Source organism: Pelobates fuscus, chromosome 1 (genome assembly GCF_036172605.1).
Source record: "Pelobates fuscus isolate aPelFus1 chromosome 1, aPelFus1.pri, whole genome shotgun sequence".
NCBI lineage: Eukaryota > Metazoa > Chordata > Amphibia > Anura > Pelobatidae > Pelobates > Pelobates fuscus.
The window spans coordinates 452,099,982-452,120,571 of record NC_086317.1 but is presented as its reverse complement, the minus strand read 5'-3'; the positions used below and the strand labels follow the sequence as shown (position 1 = coordinate 452,120,571).

General features: G+C 40.1%; 1 protein-coding gene across 1 annotated transcript in view; it reads left to right on the top strand.

Moving 5' to 3' along the window:
* ARHGAP42 (Rho GTPase activating protein 42) overlaps window positions 1-20,590 on the top strand; it is a 310,577-nt gene that overhangs the window by 145,120 nt on the left and 144,867 nt on the right. Inside the window, exon 4 of the mRNA XM_063430497.1 lies at window positions 8,564-8,635. Within this exon, the coding sequence (XP_063286567.1) occupies window positions 8,564-8,635 (72 nt within the window). The remainder of the gene's footprint in view (window positions 1-8,563; window positions 8,636-20,590) is intronic.

Below are 20,590 nucleotides of genomic sequence, written 5' to 3'. Positions count from 1 at the left end.
CAATGGCAGGCATGTTTTTAGGGAAGTTCTGTAGCTAGGATTTAATAAAAACAAATGTTATTTACCCAATAAGGGGGGGAAGAGGTGGTGGATATATATTTTGTGTGGATGGGTGAAGTATAAATTTACTGTGAAAAAACTTAAAGGACCACTATAGTGCCAGGAAAACAAACTTGTTTTCCTGGCACTATAGTGTTAATAGGTCCCCCCACCCTCATGGTCCCCCTCCCGCTGGGCTGAAGTGGGAGGAAGGGGTTAAAAACTTACCTTATTCCAGCGCCGGGCTCCCCATTTCTCAATGCATTCCTATGGATGCTGGCATCTTCTCACTGTGAAAATCACAGTGAGAAGCGCGGAAGCACCTCTAGCGGCTGTCAGACAGCCACTAGAGGCTGGATTAACCCATATGTAAACATAGCAGTTTCTCTGAAACTGCTATGTTTACAGCAGGCAGGGTTAACCCTAGATGGACCTGGCACCCAGGCCACTTCATTAAGCTGAAGTGGTCTTGGTGCCTATAGTGGTCTTTTAATGTGATGCTGTAAGAGTAATGTAAAATGAGAATAAAAATGTAAAAAGAGAGTAAAATTGATAGATATGGAGAGTTAATATAAGTAAAAAGAAAAAAAAAATTGTATAGATGTAAATCAAAAGTAAAAATGGTGGAGGTAAAATAGAAAAGTAAATATAAATGTATCTAAGAAAACAATTTAGAAGTAAGAAAAGGAATAGGACATGAAATAGAACATTAATTCCCATATAAAATTAACATGAGTGTAATTAAAAACATCATACGGACACGATCGCTAGATAATGGGCGCTTACCATAGTTAAAGCCACTCTGCCAACCCCCCGTCATCCCCAGGGTTAAAGGGGACAAAGGAGATGCCACACAGGGAACATCGCAAGCCGAAGCGCCCTACATACTTGCCACACTAACCTTATTGACAACTATAGCAGCTCCACTGGCGAGTACACATAGGCATCCAGAACCACACGCCTGTACTAGCCTGCTACACATATTTACCACCCTCACACTTGGAGTATCCCAAGGGAATATAACACACTCAGACTTGCTACAACGTTCTCAATCCCGGGTATGTCACCAAACCTATATGCTAAATTAAATTAAAATGTGCTTAAAATCTGAAAACGTGTATGTTAATGCTAATGCATTGATCTGCTTGAAACCAAACTGCAACACTGTCTTCAAATGTTTCTGTTGACATGTTATACCAAGCACTAATAAATAAAGAATTAAAAATATATAAATATAATAAGGAGTGAAGTTAAAATATGTAGTATATACATAGATGTAAAATAAATAAAATAGAACAAAGAATAGGATATATGTGTAGATTGTTATAAAAAGTTAAGTCAAAGTCTACATTTAAATCCGCAGGGGTAAGGGTTTTTAAGAGAAAGGCCCAATATCTTTCTTATTTTCCGAAATTCTTCATAATATTTCCACCTCTCTTTGGATTCTGATGCACTTTTACAAATCTCATTTTAGCAAACAAACCTGCCAACTATATAAAACCAGGTCTCCGGTAAACCTTTTTATATGTCTGAGAGCTGTAGTTCTGTAGAAACAATAGATGCCAATTTGATTATTCCAGTTATACAGGTTACATCTTCATAACAGGAATAATCAATAACAATAAAGCGCTGTTATTAAAAAAATGCCCAAGCTGAATTATTTTCCATTACGGCCCTGGGCATACCCATTACACTTTTCCAGCATTCCTAGGAATAGGACAGTGATTGGCTAGATCAGTGTGCCTCCCTGGAGAGGCTGTGTAAAGCATAAAAATAAAATAGTAGATAGATATGAAGCAAAAACAAATCATATTTACCTGCTTTTTTCAGCCTAGAGAGTGAGGCAACGATCTTATTCAAAGTTTAAGTTTTCCCAGTGATCCACGTAGCAGCGGTTTGTTAGATAACAGTAGAACCTGACCCAATATGGCTGCTCAGTCAGATAAAAAAGTTACATTTCGTCAAAAAATAATAATTATAATCAACATACATAATTTTAAAACATATACATGGTTGGTCACTAAACTGATAATTGTTGTGAATATAGTTAATTTCATATCCAAGGTCTTGGACTTAAATTGTAAATTCACTTAGTTAATTATGTTTCAAAATATCATGACAGCTGTCCTTTTATGTCTTCTACACATACAATAGATGTTCGTAATTTTGCCACATACAGTAAACGATTTACCAGATTGGTAACTGTTTCTTTAAATAAAACTATTAGATTTAAATATTATTGACCAGATTCTAGTATTACAACTATGAAAACTAAATTCGAATTCTCAATCGTAGACATGACTGAGTGTCAAAGGTTTCCCCCCTATTATTGCTGATATAAATGATAAGGCATAAAATGATAATGTTCTCTTGAAATAGACTGACTGTAGTTTTCTTTAGAATAATGTAAATACGCTTTCAGGGTTTCCTTTACAATAGCCCATAAGTCAGCTCTACTGACAGTAAAGAAGAAACTGGGGTCGGAACCCCCTGGAATCTTCCCTTCTTTCCCTTGCCAAACAGCACCAAGCCTGAAGGGATTTAAATCATCATTTAGTAGGCCACACACACGACCATCCATAAAACACACTCAAACAAATTAAGAGACCATATCTATAGAAATTATTATTTTCAGGCAGAATCTATAAAATAACTTGCGGAAAAATCTACCATAAACTTTCTCTTTCCCATGAGTGTGATGGAAGCCAGGAGCAGATGTGTGGTATATCCTATCTTATTATCCTTGCTAGTAAAATGATGCATTAAAGGAGAGATTTGCACATTTTTTTTATAAGTACAGTAAATGTTTATTTAATTTTTATAGAACACAATGTTACAACAAAGAACCCAGGTCATCACGGACGGATGTAGCAGATCTCCCGAATGTTCTGCTTTCTGATAGACAGTACAATTAATTTATTTTCATCAGTTACCCTTATCCTCTCCAATACGCTTATTCTCTAGTCCTTACTCTAGCCAGTTTTGATCTTGGGGGAGACCTAATCAATGCGTTATAATTGCAAATTTGGTTAATTAGTGGTAAAACTTCATCCTCGAGTAAGTCTTGATAAATTCAGTCACGATCTGTTAGTAGCTCTTAGATTTTTTTTTTTTTTTTGTTAAGTGTATGAATAATATGACTCAAAGCCATCATCAGACATTGCATATCCTTCCTGGTAATGTTCTGCCAGGTTGGTACTATAGCTTGTCACAGGGTGATTGTGATTGACACTAACGTACTACTTTTTTGTCCTTGAAAATATCCATGGCTCCATTAAAATTTCGAGACATTTAGTTGAATGAATATCTTTCTCTACACTTTTGAATAAATACAGATTAATCCTAAGCTCATTACTACATCAAACTTTGTTCCAGAACATTATATTTTATTAAGTGCAGTATAGCATAGCTTAGGTCGTAACGGTAACTTCTGTTTATGGTACTTTTTGAGACATCTAGTGATATGTGTCCACCCAATCTCCTCCCCAGCCCCAGTTTTTAAATTTAAAAGCGCACTGGCCATGGGTAGGGGCAGGGGGGAATCAAGTCTCACCCTTTATTTAGCAGGTCCCATAACTGTCATTGGGACGTCATTAGTCAGCATCAGAACAAGAGTTCCAGACTGGCTAATGTCAATTCTGTGCATATTTCTATGTACAGAGGGGCATTGATTGGCTAAAAGTGATCAGCTGACACTCTCTCAGCTTATGAATGGCCTGTGGAATCATCTCTGCAGAAGCTGGATGCTGTCAGCTGTCAGAAGACCATCAGTGCTTGGCTGGACCAGGTATGAGCAACGGTTTGCCCCATTACCAGGGAAAGGGGCAAGGGTAGTGGTTATGATAGGTGTAGTAACCATTTAAATGTAGATTTTCACACCTCCTGATCCAGAAACATGGTGCCTCCATCTTCGCTCCCTATCAGTCCTTGATATAAGCTCTGTCTTTTGCAGCTGGCGATCAGCATAGAGAGCATTTCTGTTTCTCCTTGTTTGCAATTTTTGACCTGGATTTGCCTTGTCGCAACTGGTTTTGATATAAATTGCTAAATTTTGACTATGCATTTTTAAAACTTGGCATTTCATGGAAATAAGGTTAACACAGGTTATAGGTGATATTCAATGTTTTATTTAATGTTGTAATTGACAGCGACAGACCCATTTTAAAAATACCAAGTGATGACAAGTTCCATTTAAAAAAACGATTCTATTTTGCCAGCGGTAATTATCTAGTAAGATGAAGTTTAGATTCTGAGTGACTTATGGGCAAGTAACTTTATTTTTGCATTCAAATGTCGTTTCTACTGTCTATCTATAATTTTTAATAGTCTGCAGAATCCAGATGTGGATACAAAACGTCTGTCTCATTTTAGGATTTATGTTTTGGGTTTGTAGCACTAAACAAGATAAACAGAGGAGACCATTAGCATTCCTTCAGCCCTTTTCTAAAATTAAACTACTATTTTTTCCTTCATTTCCCATGGAAAGCTCAGCTCCTTTTTAGTTAAAGTGGGGGAAGAGCAGAGGTCACTGACTCCTTGAGTTAATTAATATTGTGTCCACGGATAAATGACTCCAGTTTTGTCTTGTCTCAGAGGAATAGTCCATAAAAAAAATCAGGAAATGCCGTTTCAGAAGAATGTTAGGAGATGACGTATGCAGACTGGTCACACATATTTTTTATAGAACTTGGTTGGTAAATCCATGGGGATAGCTAGGCAATGTCTGGAACTCCAGCTGCTGTAGCCTTGGACTCCCATAGGCATGGTCACGGGAGATACCAAGGATTGATAGCCTCTATTGGCAATGATAGTCATGTGCTAACATGCTGAGCCAAGGGATTGGCAATTTAAAGCCCCCCATCTGCTGTGCATCAGCGTTAAAGGAGTGGTAGATATTTGCCTATATATGCCTCGTACCCTATGGCAAAAATTGTAATAAAATGTTGTGTATGTTGGAGTCCTAGTGCTACATGTATTGGTCAGAATTCTTTAGTGCATGTGCATTGTCGGTATGTGTGTATGTTAGTCTGTACTGTCTTTGTGTGTGCGCTATGTCTTATGGGTGCATGTTGGTCTTCTGTATGTGTAATGTCAGTATGTGTGCGTGTGTTCCTGTGTGTACAGTGTCCGTATATGTGTATGTCAGTGTCTCTGTGTGTCTATATGCAATGTTAGACAACTAATAGGTCATTGGCACACATTGCTGATGTAAATTGCAGTTTTGAAGTGCAAATTCCATGATGTACAGCCAAACTTAAGGGATAACTGAGCATAATGGGAATTGTATATTACTAACACTTTTATAATACTCCTTAGCTGATATCCACATACTTCTCCCTGCAATTACCTCTTCTATACCCCTCCCAGTTATCTCCCCGCACAAGTTTTTTTTTCCCCGTTATCCTACATCCCATTTATTTCTCTGAAACCCATCCACAAATTGTTTCTTCTTAGCCTATCTCTCGTGTTACCTCTCACTAGCACCCCACCCGCAGTTATCTAGTCTCCTACCATAGTTATTGCATGGCTGAGCACTGGGTTCCCAGGACAGAACTGGGCCTTCATTCTCAGCCTCAGTATTAAATCTGGCTGATGTCAGTGCTGTCAGATACATGATGCAATGTCAAATCACCATCAGTTTCAATGTGGTGCTTCCAGCAGTAGAGTCCTAAGGTTGAGAAGGAAGGCACGACACTTAACTAAGGCGTGTAGGTAGAAAGCCAGCTGGGCAACATCCTGCTTCTGTGTCTCTAGTGGAGATCACTGAACCCTACAGCTGGCCAGTATTGCTGGCTATAGGTCAACACCGCTTCCTCATGTAAGTTACACAGATTATACACCCCTAAGGCCGGCACCGAGTGCTAGGTGACCCTAAGTCTCAAAAGTCCCTGTTCAGCCTATCTTTATTTTATAATTATTTGAGGAGAAGTTAATTGTTTTCTTTCCTGCTTGCTCTCTAGATGCACAAGTACAAACAGATGGTTATTGAAATAAGAATATTTAAGGGGATCCAGAGTCGGCCAGAGCATAGCCATTACAGGAAATATAAAGAGAGTTATGTGCCTCTCCACACACCTCTTACCTTATGGAATGGGGGGCAGTGTGTAATAAGTAGTGAACAATACCACCAATTGTAATATACAGGCTCTCTCTCCATTCAGTGACAACTCTGATTTCAAGCCACTGAGTTTCATAGACTGGGGCTTCTTTAAAGGACCACTATAGGCACCCAGACCACTTCAGCTTAATGAAGTGGTCTGGTTGTCAGGCCCCTCTAGTTTTAACCCTGCAGCTGAAAACATAGCAGTTTCAGAGAAACTGCTATGTTTACATTAGGGTTAATCCAGCATCTAGTGGCAGTCTCACTGACAGCCGCTAGAGGCGCTTCCGCGATTCTCACTGTCAAAGACGCTGGACGTCCATAGGAAAGCATTGAGCAGTGCTTTCCTACAAGCAGTTTGAATGCACGCGAATTTTGCCGTGCATGCAAATTCGGAGCTGACGTTGGCAGGGGGAGGAGAGGTCACCAGCACCGAGGGAGCCCGGCGCTGGAGAAAGGTAAATGCTGAAGGGGTTTTAATGAGTTTGTTTTCCTGGCACAATAGTGGTCCTTTAAGAAGTATTGTCATAATGCCTGAAACTTTCTTTGTATTCTTTCTCTGTGCGTTCTGATCATTCTTGTTAGGCACTGCAGAGGTCTATCGATATTCAGTCTTCTAAATGGTAAAACTCATCCAAACAGAGTCTTCTTTATTTATTATTTCCGTTTATATTCAAGAGTAACTCCAGCCTCCATGATCCCGTCTGCTTTTAGAAGTGGTCATGAGGAAATATTAATTATTTATAAAGCGCCAGCATGTTCTGTAGTGATGTACAATGGGTGGACTAAGAGACATGTAGTTGTAACCAGACAAGTTGGACACACAGGAACAGAGGGGTTGAGGGCCCTGCTCAATGAGTTTGCATGCTATAGGGAGTGGAGTACAGTGACACAACAGGTAAGGGTAGGGTAGAAAAGTATGTTGCTAGTATAGTATTCATTGAGGGCTTAGTGTATTGTTTTGATGACCGTTTCAGGAGAGGAATCAGAGTGCGGGGAGGAAAAGCTGTTCACAATTTAATTGAAATGCTTTCCTAAAGAAATAAGTTTTCAAAGATTTTTTGAAGAGGTGAAGATTGGGTGAAAGTCTAACAGAGTGGGAAGGGCATTCCATAGGGACGGTGCAGCCCTAGAGAAGTCTTTAAGGTGAGCATCAGAGGTAGAAGGTGAACCAAGTTCAGAACACTGCTGACGTGTTCCCTTCATGGTCTAATAATGGTGTACCCAAATGCCAGACTTCAGTGAACCAACCTATGAAGGTTTGACTGGAGCCCACAATTGGTAAGTTCCCAACCTATGAAGGTTTTACATGGGCCCATAATTGGTAAGGTCCCAACCTATGAAGGTTTAACAGGGGCCCACAATTGGTAAGGTCCCAACCTATGAAGGTTTAACAGGAGCCCACAATTGGTAAGTTCCCAACCTATGAAGGTTTGACAGAAGCCCACAATTGGTAAGGTCCCAACCTATAAAGGTTTGACAGGAGATTGGTAAGGTCCAGCCGAATCCAAGACTGTTGGAAGGCCTGCTGTAACAATCTGAATAGCCTGTTTGCTGAAAGTTAATCGATGGGTGAGAGGATGGTACTTTTGTGGTTTTAATGTTTTTTTTGATAGGCAGGAGGATGGGACATTTTGTTTATTTTCCTTTAATATTTGTAAAAAGCATAAATGTGCTGTCACTTCTGTTAGCACAATGTAGTTGGAATATAGAATATCAAGTGTCTCTTTAATCAGGAGTAGTCGGTATGCCATCCTATAGATTGCAAGCCTCTTTGCGTAACGCACTCACTACCTTTTGTTTGTGTTGGTCAAAAACAACTTGCTGAATTTACATATATGTCTTGTCTTCCCATTGCTGTGGAATAAGACACTTACAAAATAATAACATTACACCTTAAAATGCTATCCTTACCTGGTGTTGATCGATTTTAAATTCGCTCAGCAGGTTTCTATAAAAAATAAAAATAAATGAAAAATTAAGCAAGCAAAGTATTTTACAGCTACAAATAATCATTATAGTTGCAGAGCCTCGTCAGAAAGTTCACAAAGCTTATAGACCTCAAAAAGGCACAACAGGTGCACTTTAAAATAGAGACAATATATAAACTGATGCTTAAACTTTATGAGTATTGTCGTCTTTCATGTCTAAGTTTTTGGTAAATCTTCTTCATCCGTTCATTATTTATGTACTATTTAAAGGTTAACCGAAACATCTTATTACATATACCATTAAATGCAGAATAATATTTTATGGAGCATCAGCCTAAGCAGACTTTGTATTTGCTGTGGTTTATTGTCAATGTTATTTGCATGGACTTTAGTTGAACTTTAGTATTTTGGGAATTTAAAGAGACTGATAAGAAAATAGTTCAACAGAATGCTATTGTTTAATATGACAAATCTTCACTGATTTATTTTTCAGATCCAGAATGCCAATGATGTCCTAATATCGCCGCTTGAAAAGTTCCGTAAGGAACAGATCGGAGCAGCAAAGGTAAGTTATTTAAATGCTATTGATTACCATGGGAATTTTGCCCTTTTTTAAGCTTATTATTGACCCTTGTAATTGTATGCAGATGCGAACAATCTGCTAATTATGTATAGAGAGATATCAGTTCAATACAGAATGTGTGTCCATGATTTAATTTGTGATCAACCAATAATTTATCAATGATGCTTAGGCCCTAAACAAAAGCACCAGTGAACAACACGATACTCTGTGGTTGTGAGATAACATGACCTCATTCAGCAGTCAAGGAAAGATTCATTTGAAACATCGAGGGGGAGTTAGTGAACTGCCGTAGATAGTTTTGGGCCTTTTCTGACTTTTTTAAAGCAATTTATTAAAAAAAAAAAAAAAAGTTTTATTAAATGTGTGAAATTTTTTCAGCTGTGCTTGAGATTTTTACATTTTCCTTTTTTTTTCACATAAGAAAATGTTTTACTTATCCTTTTTTCAACTATTATATTTGGCAATCTCTTCTGAAATTTTTTTTCCTGACAAAAATGGCAGCATTTAGGTAGAGAATAGGAAACACTTTTTAGGATATTTATAAAAACAACATAATTAATTAAAATAGATTAGAGAACTATCTTTCATGTGAATTTATGTCAATAATTTCTAAACGTATGACATATGCGGAATACGAGAATAACATGCACCTTGAAAATAAAGAATTACCAAAAAAAAAATAGATTAGAACCCAAATTTATGGGCACTTTTCAGAACATTTCAATACATCTCCTTCTTAGTTTTGGTATATCAACTCATTACTATTAATACTAAATTATAATTTAAATTCAGGCTTACTCTCCTTGGCATGAAAGTACATGTTCTGACAAACGCTAGCTTGGGGGCTTGAAAAAGATTGTCCGGTGGAGAAGATTGATCAGTATGACCATAGTTCCTATAGCCTTTCAAAACACAAGAGCTCTTTGATCTGAAAGAGCAAAGTTCTTTTTTCATCGTGTGCCTCTCTCTGCAATTCATGTGACCTACAGGTCTTCTTGGAGTAGTTAAATGCAGAACTAGTTATACGAAGTTGCGCAGATATTTTAATTTGGCCTTGTGTAGTATAAAATTAAAAAAATGATATTAAATCATCATTGATTTAATAAAACCACATCATTTCAAAATAATATTAAATGTTTAATATGTCATTGGACAAGACTGTAAAAAAAAGCACACGCTTAATTATTTTAGTCGTTAGAGTGATGAATAACTCAGTTCTTTTGTACTTGAATAACCTTGTGCAGACACAGGGTCAGCAGAACATTTGTGTAGGGATAGCTAGGGAATTTGCCACTTACACTTCCTTATAATAAGCCTTAGAGAACATGGAATATTGAATTTCCAAAACAAAGACAATAATTGCTGTGGTATTTGTGTGGCTATGAAGCAGACCATTTTAAATTATCATACCTATTACTTAGCTGACGCATGACTGGCAAATCATCAAGGTTTAGACAAGAACAAAAAGTTTGAGAGTTGCCTTTATAAGTTTTGATGGTCCGTAATGCCATACAATATGTACCATTTGGCTGTGTCATTGAGGTAATTCAGCAAAACAGGTTTATAAATGGTCTTCAGACTATCGAGAAATACGAAAAGCTGTCCCCGCTGTTCCATTCCTTAATCTTTCTGTGAAACATGGTTATATGGTAGTGTAATTGAGAACCTTGCCATATCTTGTTCCAGAGTTTTCCTAATCCCCATCAGAAATCATCAATTTTATCTTGGCAAGAAAGCATAATTAAACATTTTACATAAAGTATTGGATTTGGTCCATTCACCAAAGATATATTTTTGTATAAAATCCCCACTCACCAAGAGTTTTGTTAAAAATTTGGAAGGAAGGTCATATTCATAGCACCCATGTGGCCCTCAAAAGACCTTGGTATTCACAACTTCAAAAGGTGATAGCAGAAGGCCCATTGTTCTTCAACCAGGAAAAACATCTTCTGCCTTAGGATCTTATTCTCTATCCATGACCTCAGGAGCTTTAACTAGTAATATGGCTTTTGAAAGGCAGATCCTAAATGAGAATGGAGTAACCGATACAGAGGCAGAGACATTATTATTCACAAGAAAGACATTTCCTCTAAAGCACACCTCATGATATGGAATATCTTTTTGGAACAGACTGCTGTATTTTGAAAATATTTCCATGATGACTCTAAGAATTAGTGTTGTAAAATGTGTACAGGAAGGTTTACTGAAGGACATAAAATTAAAGAACAACATAGGGTCAGGAACACAAATGTGTATTCCTGACCATATAGTGTTAAAAAGGATGCTAGTCCCCCTAGCGCCCATTGTCCCCCTTAAATAATAAGAAAACTCACCTTATTTCCAACGCTGCTTAAGCCTGCCAGTGCTGCCTCCACCCTGATCCTGCTCCTTGGCCGACATCATCAGAAATGATGACCTCAGCCAATCACAATGCTTTCCTAGAGAAAAGCATTGGATTGGCTGAATTTGTCATTTCTGATGATCTCAGTCAAGGAGGCAGGGTAGGGGAGGAGTCAAACACCTCCTGAATTAATTGATTTAATGCATCTCTGTGGGGGAAGTACCATGCAGACTATACTCACAATTAATCTGTTGTTGCTCTGGTGACTTTTGTGTCCCTTTAAATTCTTTAATAGTCCAGACTTCAGGTCATTTCTTACCTGGGCCATACTGAGGACACATGCTATGTTGCTGGAATATTGCAACTTTATAAAGATAGTTAAGTTTAGCCATTTCCAAGGCTTTCTAGTTTCAACGCATTACGGTTCGATAAAATTAAAAAAAAAGAAGTCAAATAGACTTTAGTAGGACACGCAGGTCCCCAAACGACCCCTGCATACAGGCCCCCTGCATTGCCAATTGATCTTGCATCACATACTGGATAATATATATGTAACGGCTTACCTTTGTTGGGAGTCTGTAGCGCAGATATATGCTCACCCTTGCAATTAAACACAGGCCAAGATGGTCAGGTAAGAACTCACCTGGCCTGTGAGTCTGTGCACAGGGGCTGTGCAGGTTAATGCTCCAAGTCACAGTACAGAAATGGATAAACCAGGAGAATAGTCGTGGGTAAGCCAGAGGTCAGCGGGTGCCAGAAATCAGGATAAACGAGTAGAGAGCCGAGGTCAGAGGATGCCAGAAGTCAGGATACACGAAATAACAATCCAAGGTCAGGAATCAACAGGAGAACACTGGAACACAAAATAGCAATACTTGAACCAGAGTTAATGAACTGACACTGCCCTCCGGGAGAGGCAGTGTCTTATACCTGAAAATTAATAAACAAAAAAGGTCATAGTATAATACTGCAGTGTAAAATAAATCAAATACAGCAGTCTTAATGATCCCACTCAAATGGGTTGGAGCCTGTTAATGAATAAACTGGCTCAGGTAAAAGCGCTTAGGGAGGAGTTTCCTCTGAAGTCCACAAGGCTGGACTAGTGCTTGATGCTGACATTACCCAATTTGAAATGTAAGATTTTATACGCTTTTTAATAAATAATACTTTGGATATATTTCTAAAATTGGTGTTTTGCCTGCTCTATTTCCCTCATATTTTGAGGTTCAAGCTCCAGCCTTGTGGACTTCAGAGGAAACTCCTCCCTAAGCGCTTTTACCTGAGCCAGTTTATTCATTAACAGGCTCCAACCCATGTGAGTGGGACCATTAAGACTGCTGTATTTGATTTATTTTACACTGCAGTATTATACTATGACCTTTTTTGTTTATTGTGTATAGGAGCTATGTTTATAGAGACCTATTACAATAAGGTATTTACCCTTATCTTATACATATACCTTGGGATATACCACTAATATATTACTGTGTATATTTATCACGAGCGCTGCACACTTTCTTGTATTTTAGTGTCTTATACCTGGCTAATTGGTGATCAGCCACAGGTGTGCTGAGAATGTTGGAGCAGCCACAGAATAACGTCCAGCCCCCACTGCTGGATACAAGGCAAGATTATACTTCAGGCAATTAATAGAGCTGTATAGTGGCTCAGAGGCAAAACAGCAGGTCCAGGATTGCAAAGTACCCAGGTTCAAGTCCCTCATCAGGCACATCTGGGGTGACCAAATAGCCAGGATATCTAGCTGCCCAATAGTAAAATGAACAATTTAACAAACTAAAAGACATGAGTCCCCATACAGCTCAGAGCTCCCACTACATGTACAGTTCTAACGTTTATACCTTAGCTCTTCACATGGACTATGGCTTCATCATAGGCAGTATGGGCTAATGTTCTATCTGAGATTACAAGCAGGACATCAAACTAAACTATGTATAGACACTAAGTGTGTACATTATGGCAGATTCAGATCTCTGAGTCCTTTTACTCTGGCAGTAATTTGGTCATACCCCCTTCTTTAATCTAGATGTTCCTTCCTACAGAGGAAACCTATTTAATGACACCCTCACGTCCACTTGTCTGACAGTCCTGCCAAAGTCAGGACAGTTGGGAGGTGTGCATGTGTGTTATATGTTTTATTTAATGTGTTTAGATTTAACAGATGTAAGTGCTCAGTGGGATACATCCTGGAAAAACAACCATGTTTATTGCATGTTTACCAAGTAAAATATACTATTTTAATTTATGCTTTGGAAAACAAATTCTTCTAATTGCAAAATCCCAAATACATTTACATAAAATAATTTATCTCAGCGAGTACTAAAGCAAAACAAAGAAGCTTTATTTACCAATCTTTTTAAGAAATTTAAAGCATAGTTTGTTCTGCATCTTGGTATAGACATTTTGAACATTACATTGCATAAATATTAAACTGTGTTAGTCCACATGAAAACATCTGCTGCTTCTAATTTCACCACATGGAAATCATTTAGGAAGAATGTTCTATTCTCACAGCTGCTATGATTTCAGTGTTTGGTTTTCATTCTATCTATCTATCTATCTATCTATCTATCTGTCTGTCTATCTATCTATCTGTCTATCTATCTGTCTGTCTGTATGTCTGTCTGACTGTCTGTCTGCCTGCCCGTCTGCCTGTCTGTCTATCTATCTATCTGTCTCTCTGTCTCTCTGTCTGTCTGTCTGTGTCTGTCTGTCTGTGTCTGTCTGTGCCTGTCTGTCTGTGTCTGTCTGTCTTTCTTTCCTTTTCTATGTATGCCTTTATTGTCCACTTTTTCTTAAACAAAGGCTGAAAAAAAGGTTGCCCATTTTATAAAAATGTTCAAGAAGGTGATACCGGAGAAACTGACGGAAGCCAAGCACAGAGAGATGGACACAGGTTTCTTCAGGAAGGAAGAGATTCTTTATTGGATCACCGATCGGGACTCAGAGGGACTAGCGTCACCAAAATACAGCAAAGTCTGAGTACTGAATACATAGAGTACATTCCTTATATAGCACTGTAGCTCCTCCCACAATTAACTACACCCACACATACCCTTAACCTATTTAATGAATAGAGTCTAAACTCATCCATCCGGTCTAACCACGTGGCTCATCTGATACAAAGGAGAGGGACGCGTAATTCCAGTTCTTACATTCCTGCACCTGGTCAGTACAGTGATGACAGTATCTTAGCTACGTGTAATTAACCAACTGATACTACAAACACATATACATACATATGCCTTGTGGCAATCTTAGCCTGCTAAACTTGTATTTTACTGGAATTACATCACATTCCCCCCTTTGATGCCTCTGATATTTCACAATTACTTGAGGCATCACTTAACCTTGGTTTGCATATACCTCAGGTTACCATGAACCAGACCAGACTTTTCTTATGATGTGAATCTTTTCAACACTCATCTTCTTGCATTGGTTCTCCCTGATCTAGAGCCTTATACTTATATATCGCCATTATCTGTGCAGCAGCCTTCCTCTCTGCTATACTTCCTATCAGGCTTTGCACAGACCTAACTACTAAGGGTATAAGACACGGCAGGAGTAGACACAACATTAAAATTAGTAGGACTCCACCTACCACTGCCTTAAGCCCTCCAAACCACTCATACCAGCTACCAAACCAACTACTTGGATTGTACCCTTTCCATACCTGAGTAGGCACATGCGCTAGTTTAACCATATGGCTAGTAAGCTCAGCTATTGCTTGCCCTTCGTCATCTATTTGAAGACAGCAATTGCTCAGGTTAAACTTCCCACATACACCTCCCTCTACTGCCAAAAGGTAATCCAAGGCTAATCTATTTTGGTACACTGCTGTCCTCATCCTGGTGTTATGCTTCGCTAGAAGATTGAGTGCTTGTGAGGTCTCATTAGTAATAATCTCAACCACCGCCTGTAATCTTATAATACGGTTGAGCATATAAATAGGGGTTCTATAACCAAAGGTACCATCCTCAGCCCACGTGGCTGGCCCATAATAATCTATGATACGCTGGGGAGGCCATTCATCATCTTCCCAGGCGCCTATCTCTATGGGTCCCCTTTTCTTCCTATGATTCACATCATACACTTTAACACCTAAAGTCTCACCTGTTTCAATCGGTAACAAGAAGAAGGATGGTTTGAGCATACCCAACACACATGCCCCTTCCCAGTCCTGTGGCAGCTCCGAATAGGCTTTCTTACCACAGATCCAGTACAAATTTGCTGGGGCTCTCCAAGTAGATGTGATGGATAGATCAAACCACACATCCTTTAAATTGGCGTATCTAGCAAACGGGTTAGATGGTTCTGAGACATTTGAAGCCGACCACCAAGTTGTATTCTTTGTATCATCATCATAAGCTTTTTGCCCTAGACAAGTTAATTCTCCTACAGAAGTATTATACATTATTCCTTTCCTTGCTATGCAAACATAACCTATGATGGAGGTCTTTAATCTCCACTCAGATTTACCTCTAACACTCATATGATAATCGGCTTGTGTAGATATTAATTGGTCAACTGCCTCAGAACCGGACATTACCTCCTTTGCTTCCTAAGGCCATTGGTCTCCCATGTTAGTACCTCCACACACATAGCAGTTGGTAACATTAAGACTACCGGCAATACTTTCAGCTAAATCGATGAACAGGTTTTTAGCATTATGGGGGATCTTATTATCTATACTCATCTCTTCGTAAAAGGAATGGTATACTTGATGAGTCTGGGAGGATACCGTATCAGTCTCTATCCCTATAAACAATAATGTCCCAGGATCTAAACCCGTCCCGTATATTTGAAACCCAAATAAATTTCCATACTTATCTAAGAACTTGTCGGGGTTATTAATGAGTATATGGACTGGGTTGCATTCCATAGACTTACAATAAGGGCTAGTCGGCAACTTAGTCACTATCATGTCTTTGTCTACTGTCTGTCCCCAAGTTGCCCACCCCACACAAGACCAATATGGGCAAAAGTTATAATCTCTATTTGGGCATCTAGGACTTACATATTTATTTTTGCTACTGGGACAAATATATTTATCGTTAGACCCATACGTCCTCTCCCATCTAAGATCCCCACATACATTCCACGGCTTTCTACCACTCGATATCGCTTTATACGCATCAAATAGCAGAACACCCGAAGAATGTACGGATTCTAACACCGTTTTATTAATTAGGGTCCCCTGAGGATCTCCATTCCTGAGAGTCAACCAAATTGTACGAGGCTGATACTCCGGACTGAAGCACTTAGGTTCTCCTACTCCTAAATGGCACACACTATAATCTATATTTAAGTATCTACATCTCGATACATCTCCTTTACATTCGTATTGTGAATGCCAAATTAGGGTTTGGGAAATATGGTTACCTGTTCTCGTAGTCTTAATGCATACCTCACAGCTAGGAGTGTCGGTACCTCTACCTTCCTGAATATAAAAACACATATAAATAAACACTATCAAAAGCACATCTTTCGCCGTCATCCTCAGTCTTCGTCCGTGCGATGGCGCCTCAGCTTCCAGGATGTGAGGGGCTGCAGGGAATGGAGTTCTGCTCGTCTTCACAGGTGTCCCTTCGAGACTTTCCTGGCTTATACACTATGTGATGGTAAGCGGACAGGCTTTATTATGGCCTTCTCACTCACACCTGTAACAATAAAATTTGTAATCCACAATAATTCCTCGTTACTCCGACTGAGTAGTGCGTTTTAACCGGATCTTGCAGGGATTCTCTGGATCTGCTGTAACTTGCCAAGAATCGACTGCTGCTGGTTTAACCCTGGAGTGATGTATCCACGGAGTCACTTCTGCTACTTTTATTGCTGTAGGGGTAGACAAAAGAACAACATAAGGACCTCTCCACTTGGGCCCTAACGGTACAGTATTCCACTCTTTAATCCACACTTGGTCTCCTGGATGATAACTATGAACAGGGGGATAAATATTCACAGGTAATCTATCTTGTACCCATTTCTGTACCTCCTCCATAGTTTTACCCAACTCTACAACCTGCTGCCGGGTAATTCCTTCTCCCAACTGACTCAAGTCCCCCCTTAAGTTACCAAGTACGGGAGGTGGTCGCCCATACATGATTTCAAAAGGAGAGAGGCCCATCCTTCTGGTAGGGGTACTGCGGATTCGCAATAAAGCTATGGGTAAGAGAACGTTCCACTTAAGTTGGGTTTCCTGACACATTTTAGCCAACTGGTTCTTTATAGTTCTATTCATTCTCTCTACCTTACCAGAACTCTGGGGTCTATATGCAGTATGAAGCCTCCACTTTATACCAAGCATATGAGTCAGTTGTTGTAGGCACTGGTGAACAAAAGCTGGACCATTGTCCGATCCTATAGAACAGGGTAGTCCATATCGGGGTATTATTTCTCGTAGCAGGAATCTCACAACTTCTCCTGCTTTCTCTGTACGAGTAGGACATGCTTCTACCCAGCCTGAATAGGTGCACACAATTACCAGCAGGTAACGATGTCCACCCGATTTAGGCATCACTGTAAAGTCTATTTGTAGATCGGACATGGGGAGTCCCCCCATAAACTGAACTCCTGGTGGCTTTACTGGTCCTTGTCTTGCATTATTCTTAGCACACGTTACACATCTGCGTACAATGGCCTGAGTCAAGTTGGACAATCTTGGTATGTAGAAATGTTTTCTAAGAGATTCTTCAGTACTGTCTCTCCCAGAATGTGTCCCGTTGTGATAATTTTGGACAATTTCTACCGCTAGCGATGCTGGTATAACTATTCTTCCATCTTCTAGCTGATACCACTTGTTCTCCAGATACTTTCCCGGTTCAGTCTTTAACCACTCCTCTTCTTGAGCTGTATAAACTGGAGTCCATTGGGACAGTGGAGTTGGTATAAGAGCAGCTATATGCCCTACATACTCCTGTCTTCCTGATTCAGCAGCACGCTTAGCTGCACTATCTGCCATCCGATTTCCCTTGGTTACATCACCATCTCCTCTCAGATGCGCTCGACAATGTATGATACCGACTTCTTTCGGCTCCCACACTGCTTCCAATAGTTGTAGGATTTCAGCTGCGTACTTGATTTCTTTGCCTTCTGAATTCAGTAGTCCTCTTTCTTTATACAAAGCTCCGTGGGCATGAGTGGTTAAAAACGCATACTTAGAGTCCGTATAGATATTTACTCTTAAACCTTCAGCCAATTGTAACGCTCGTGTTAGTACTATTAATTCTGCCTTTTGTGCTGATGTTCCTTTCGCCAGTGGCCGAGCTTCTATCACCTTGTCTATTGTTGTCACTGCATATCCTGCATAGCGGATCCCTTCTTTCACATAACTACTGCCGTCGGTGTAATATTGAACATCGGGGTTCTGGATGGGAAAATCACGAAGATCTGGTCTACTTGAGAATACTTCATCCATTACTTCCAAACAATCATGTTGACTTTCAGTAGGTTGTGGCAAAAGGGTAGCTGGATTTAAGGTGTTTACAGTCTCTAAATGCACTCTTGGGTTTTCACACAACATTGCTTGATACTTGGTCATACGGCTATTACTAAACCAATGATTTCCTTTGTAATCCAACAACGTCTGTACTGCATGTGGGACTCGTACATAAAGTTCTTGACCCAGAGTGAGTTTATCGGCTTCAGCTACTAGCAGGGCGGCTGCAGCTACGGCTCTTAGACAAGGTGGAAGTCCGCTGGCCACTGCATCCAGTTGCTTAGACATGTAGGCAACAGGTCTTTGCCATGATCCCAAGTACTGTGTCAATACTCCCACAGCCATTCTTCTTTGCTCGTGTACATACAGGTAGAATGGTCGTGTGTGATCAGGTAGACCTAATGCTGGGGCACTCATCAAAGCCTTCTTCACATCTTCAAATGCCGTTTGCTGTTCTTGGGTCCATAAGAAGGGGTCGTGCTCTGTACCTTTGATAGCTGCGTACAGAGGTTTTGCTAGTATCGCATAACTGGGAATCCATATCCTACAGAAGCCTGCTGCCCCCAAGAATTCTCGCACTTGTCTTCTATTCTTGGGTATTGGTATTTGGCAGACAGCTTCTTTTCTCTCTGGCCCCATAATTCTTTGACCTTCAGAGATATGGAACCCCAGATACTTGACAGTTGGCAAACACAACTGAGCCTTCTTTCTAGACATCTTGTATCCTGCCTTCCAGAGAATGTGTAGTAGATCGTGCGTTGCTTGCTGACAGATTTCTTTTGTAACTGCTGCTATCAACAAGTCATCTACATATTGTAACAATACACACTCTCCTGGGATGGACTCGAAATCCAATAGATCTTGACTTAGGGCTGAACCAAATAGGGTAGGTGAATTTTTAAACCCTTGGGGCAGTCTTGTCCAAGTCATTTGGCGTTTTGAGCCCGTTACAGCGTTCTCCCACTGGAAAGCGAAAATACATTGACTTTCTGCGGCAATTCGGAGGCAAAAGAAGGCATCTTTGAGATCTAAGACTGTGAAGTAAGTAGCCCCGCCCGGAATTAAAGCAAGCAGGTTATATGGATTGGGTACAACTGGATGTATGCTAACAACCGCATCATTGACTGCTCTTAAGTCCTGCACAGGTCGATACTCATCTGTGCCGGGCTTTTGAACAGGCAGCAATGGGGTGTTCCAGGGGGAAGTACAGAATTTTAGGATACCATACCGTATGAACTTATCCAGATAGGATTGGATGTTCTTCTTAGCCTTCTGCGGAATGTGATATTGTCTTAGGCTCACTGGATAAACCCCATGTTTCAGTTCAATTTTTATTGGTGGAATATTGCGGGCCAGTCCTGGTGGGTTGTTCTCTGCCCAAACTCCTGGTATGTTAAACAATGTCTCATCACTCCTAGGGTTTTGGCTAGTCAACACTGTATAAAGTCGCCACTCTTCTTCCTTTGGTACGGATAAAGTCATAATACCTGAAGGTCCATTAAACTTTAAAGATGTTGTTCCATCTGGTAGGAACGTAATCTGCGCTTGTAATTTGGATAGCATATCACGTCCCAGCAATTGGACTGGACATTCAGGCATATAAAGGAATTGGTGTTTTACTACGTGGCCTCCCAATGTACAGAGTCGACTTTTAAGAACCGGTCTTTCAGCACTTCTTCCAGTTGCTCCTATCACAGTAATAGTCCTTCCAGATGGAGGAGCAACTAGATTAGTCACCACTGAATGTTCAGCACCAGTGTCGATCATGAACGCACTCCTTTTCCCCCCTATTGATACATCGACCATAGGCTCCGCTCGACCAAGGGGGATGGAGCCCGGTCGGTATCAATAGTCCTCCATGACCGTGTCAGCCAATCCTACGAAGTCCCTACCTTCTCTATCGCGAGACCTTTGCGCTGCTGGAATATACCTGTCTTCCCTAACACTTCCTCTGTTCCCATTACTCCCTCTATAACCATTACTCCCTCCGGGACCTCCTCTACCTCTCGCTCTGCCTCTAAAGTTTCCGTAGCCTGCCCTGGGTTGGTCTCTCTCGTACTGCTCTCTTTGCGGACATTCGTTCCTCCAATGCCCTTCTTCCTTGCAATACGCACACTGATCCCTACTCAAAGGCTCCCTA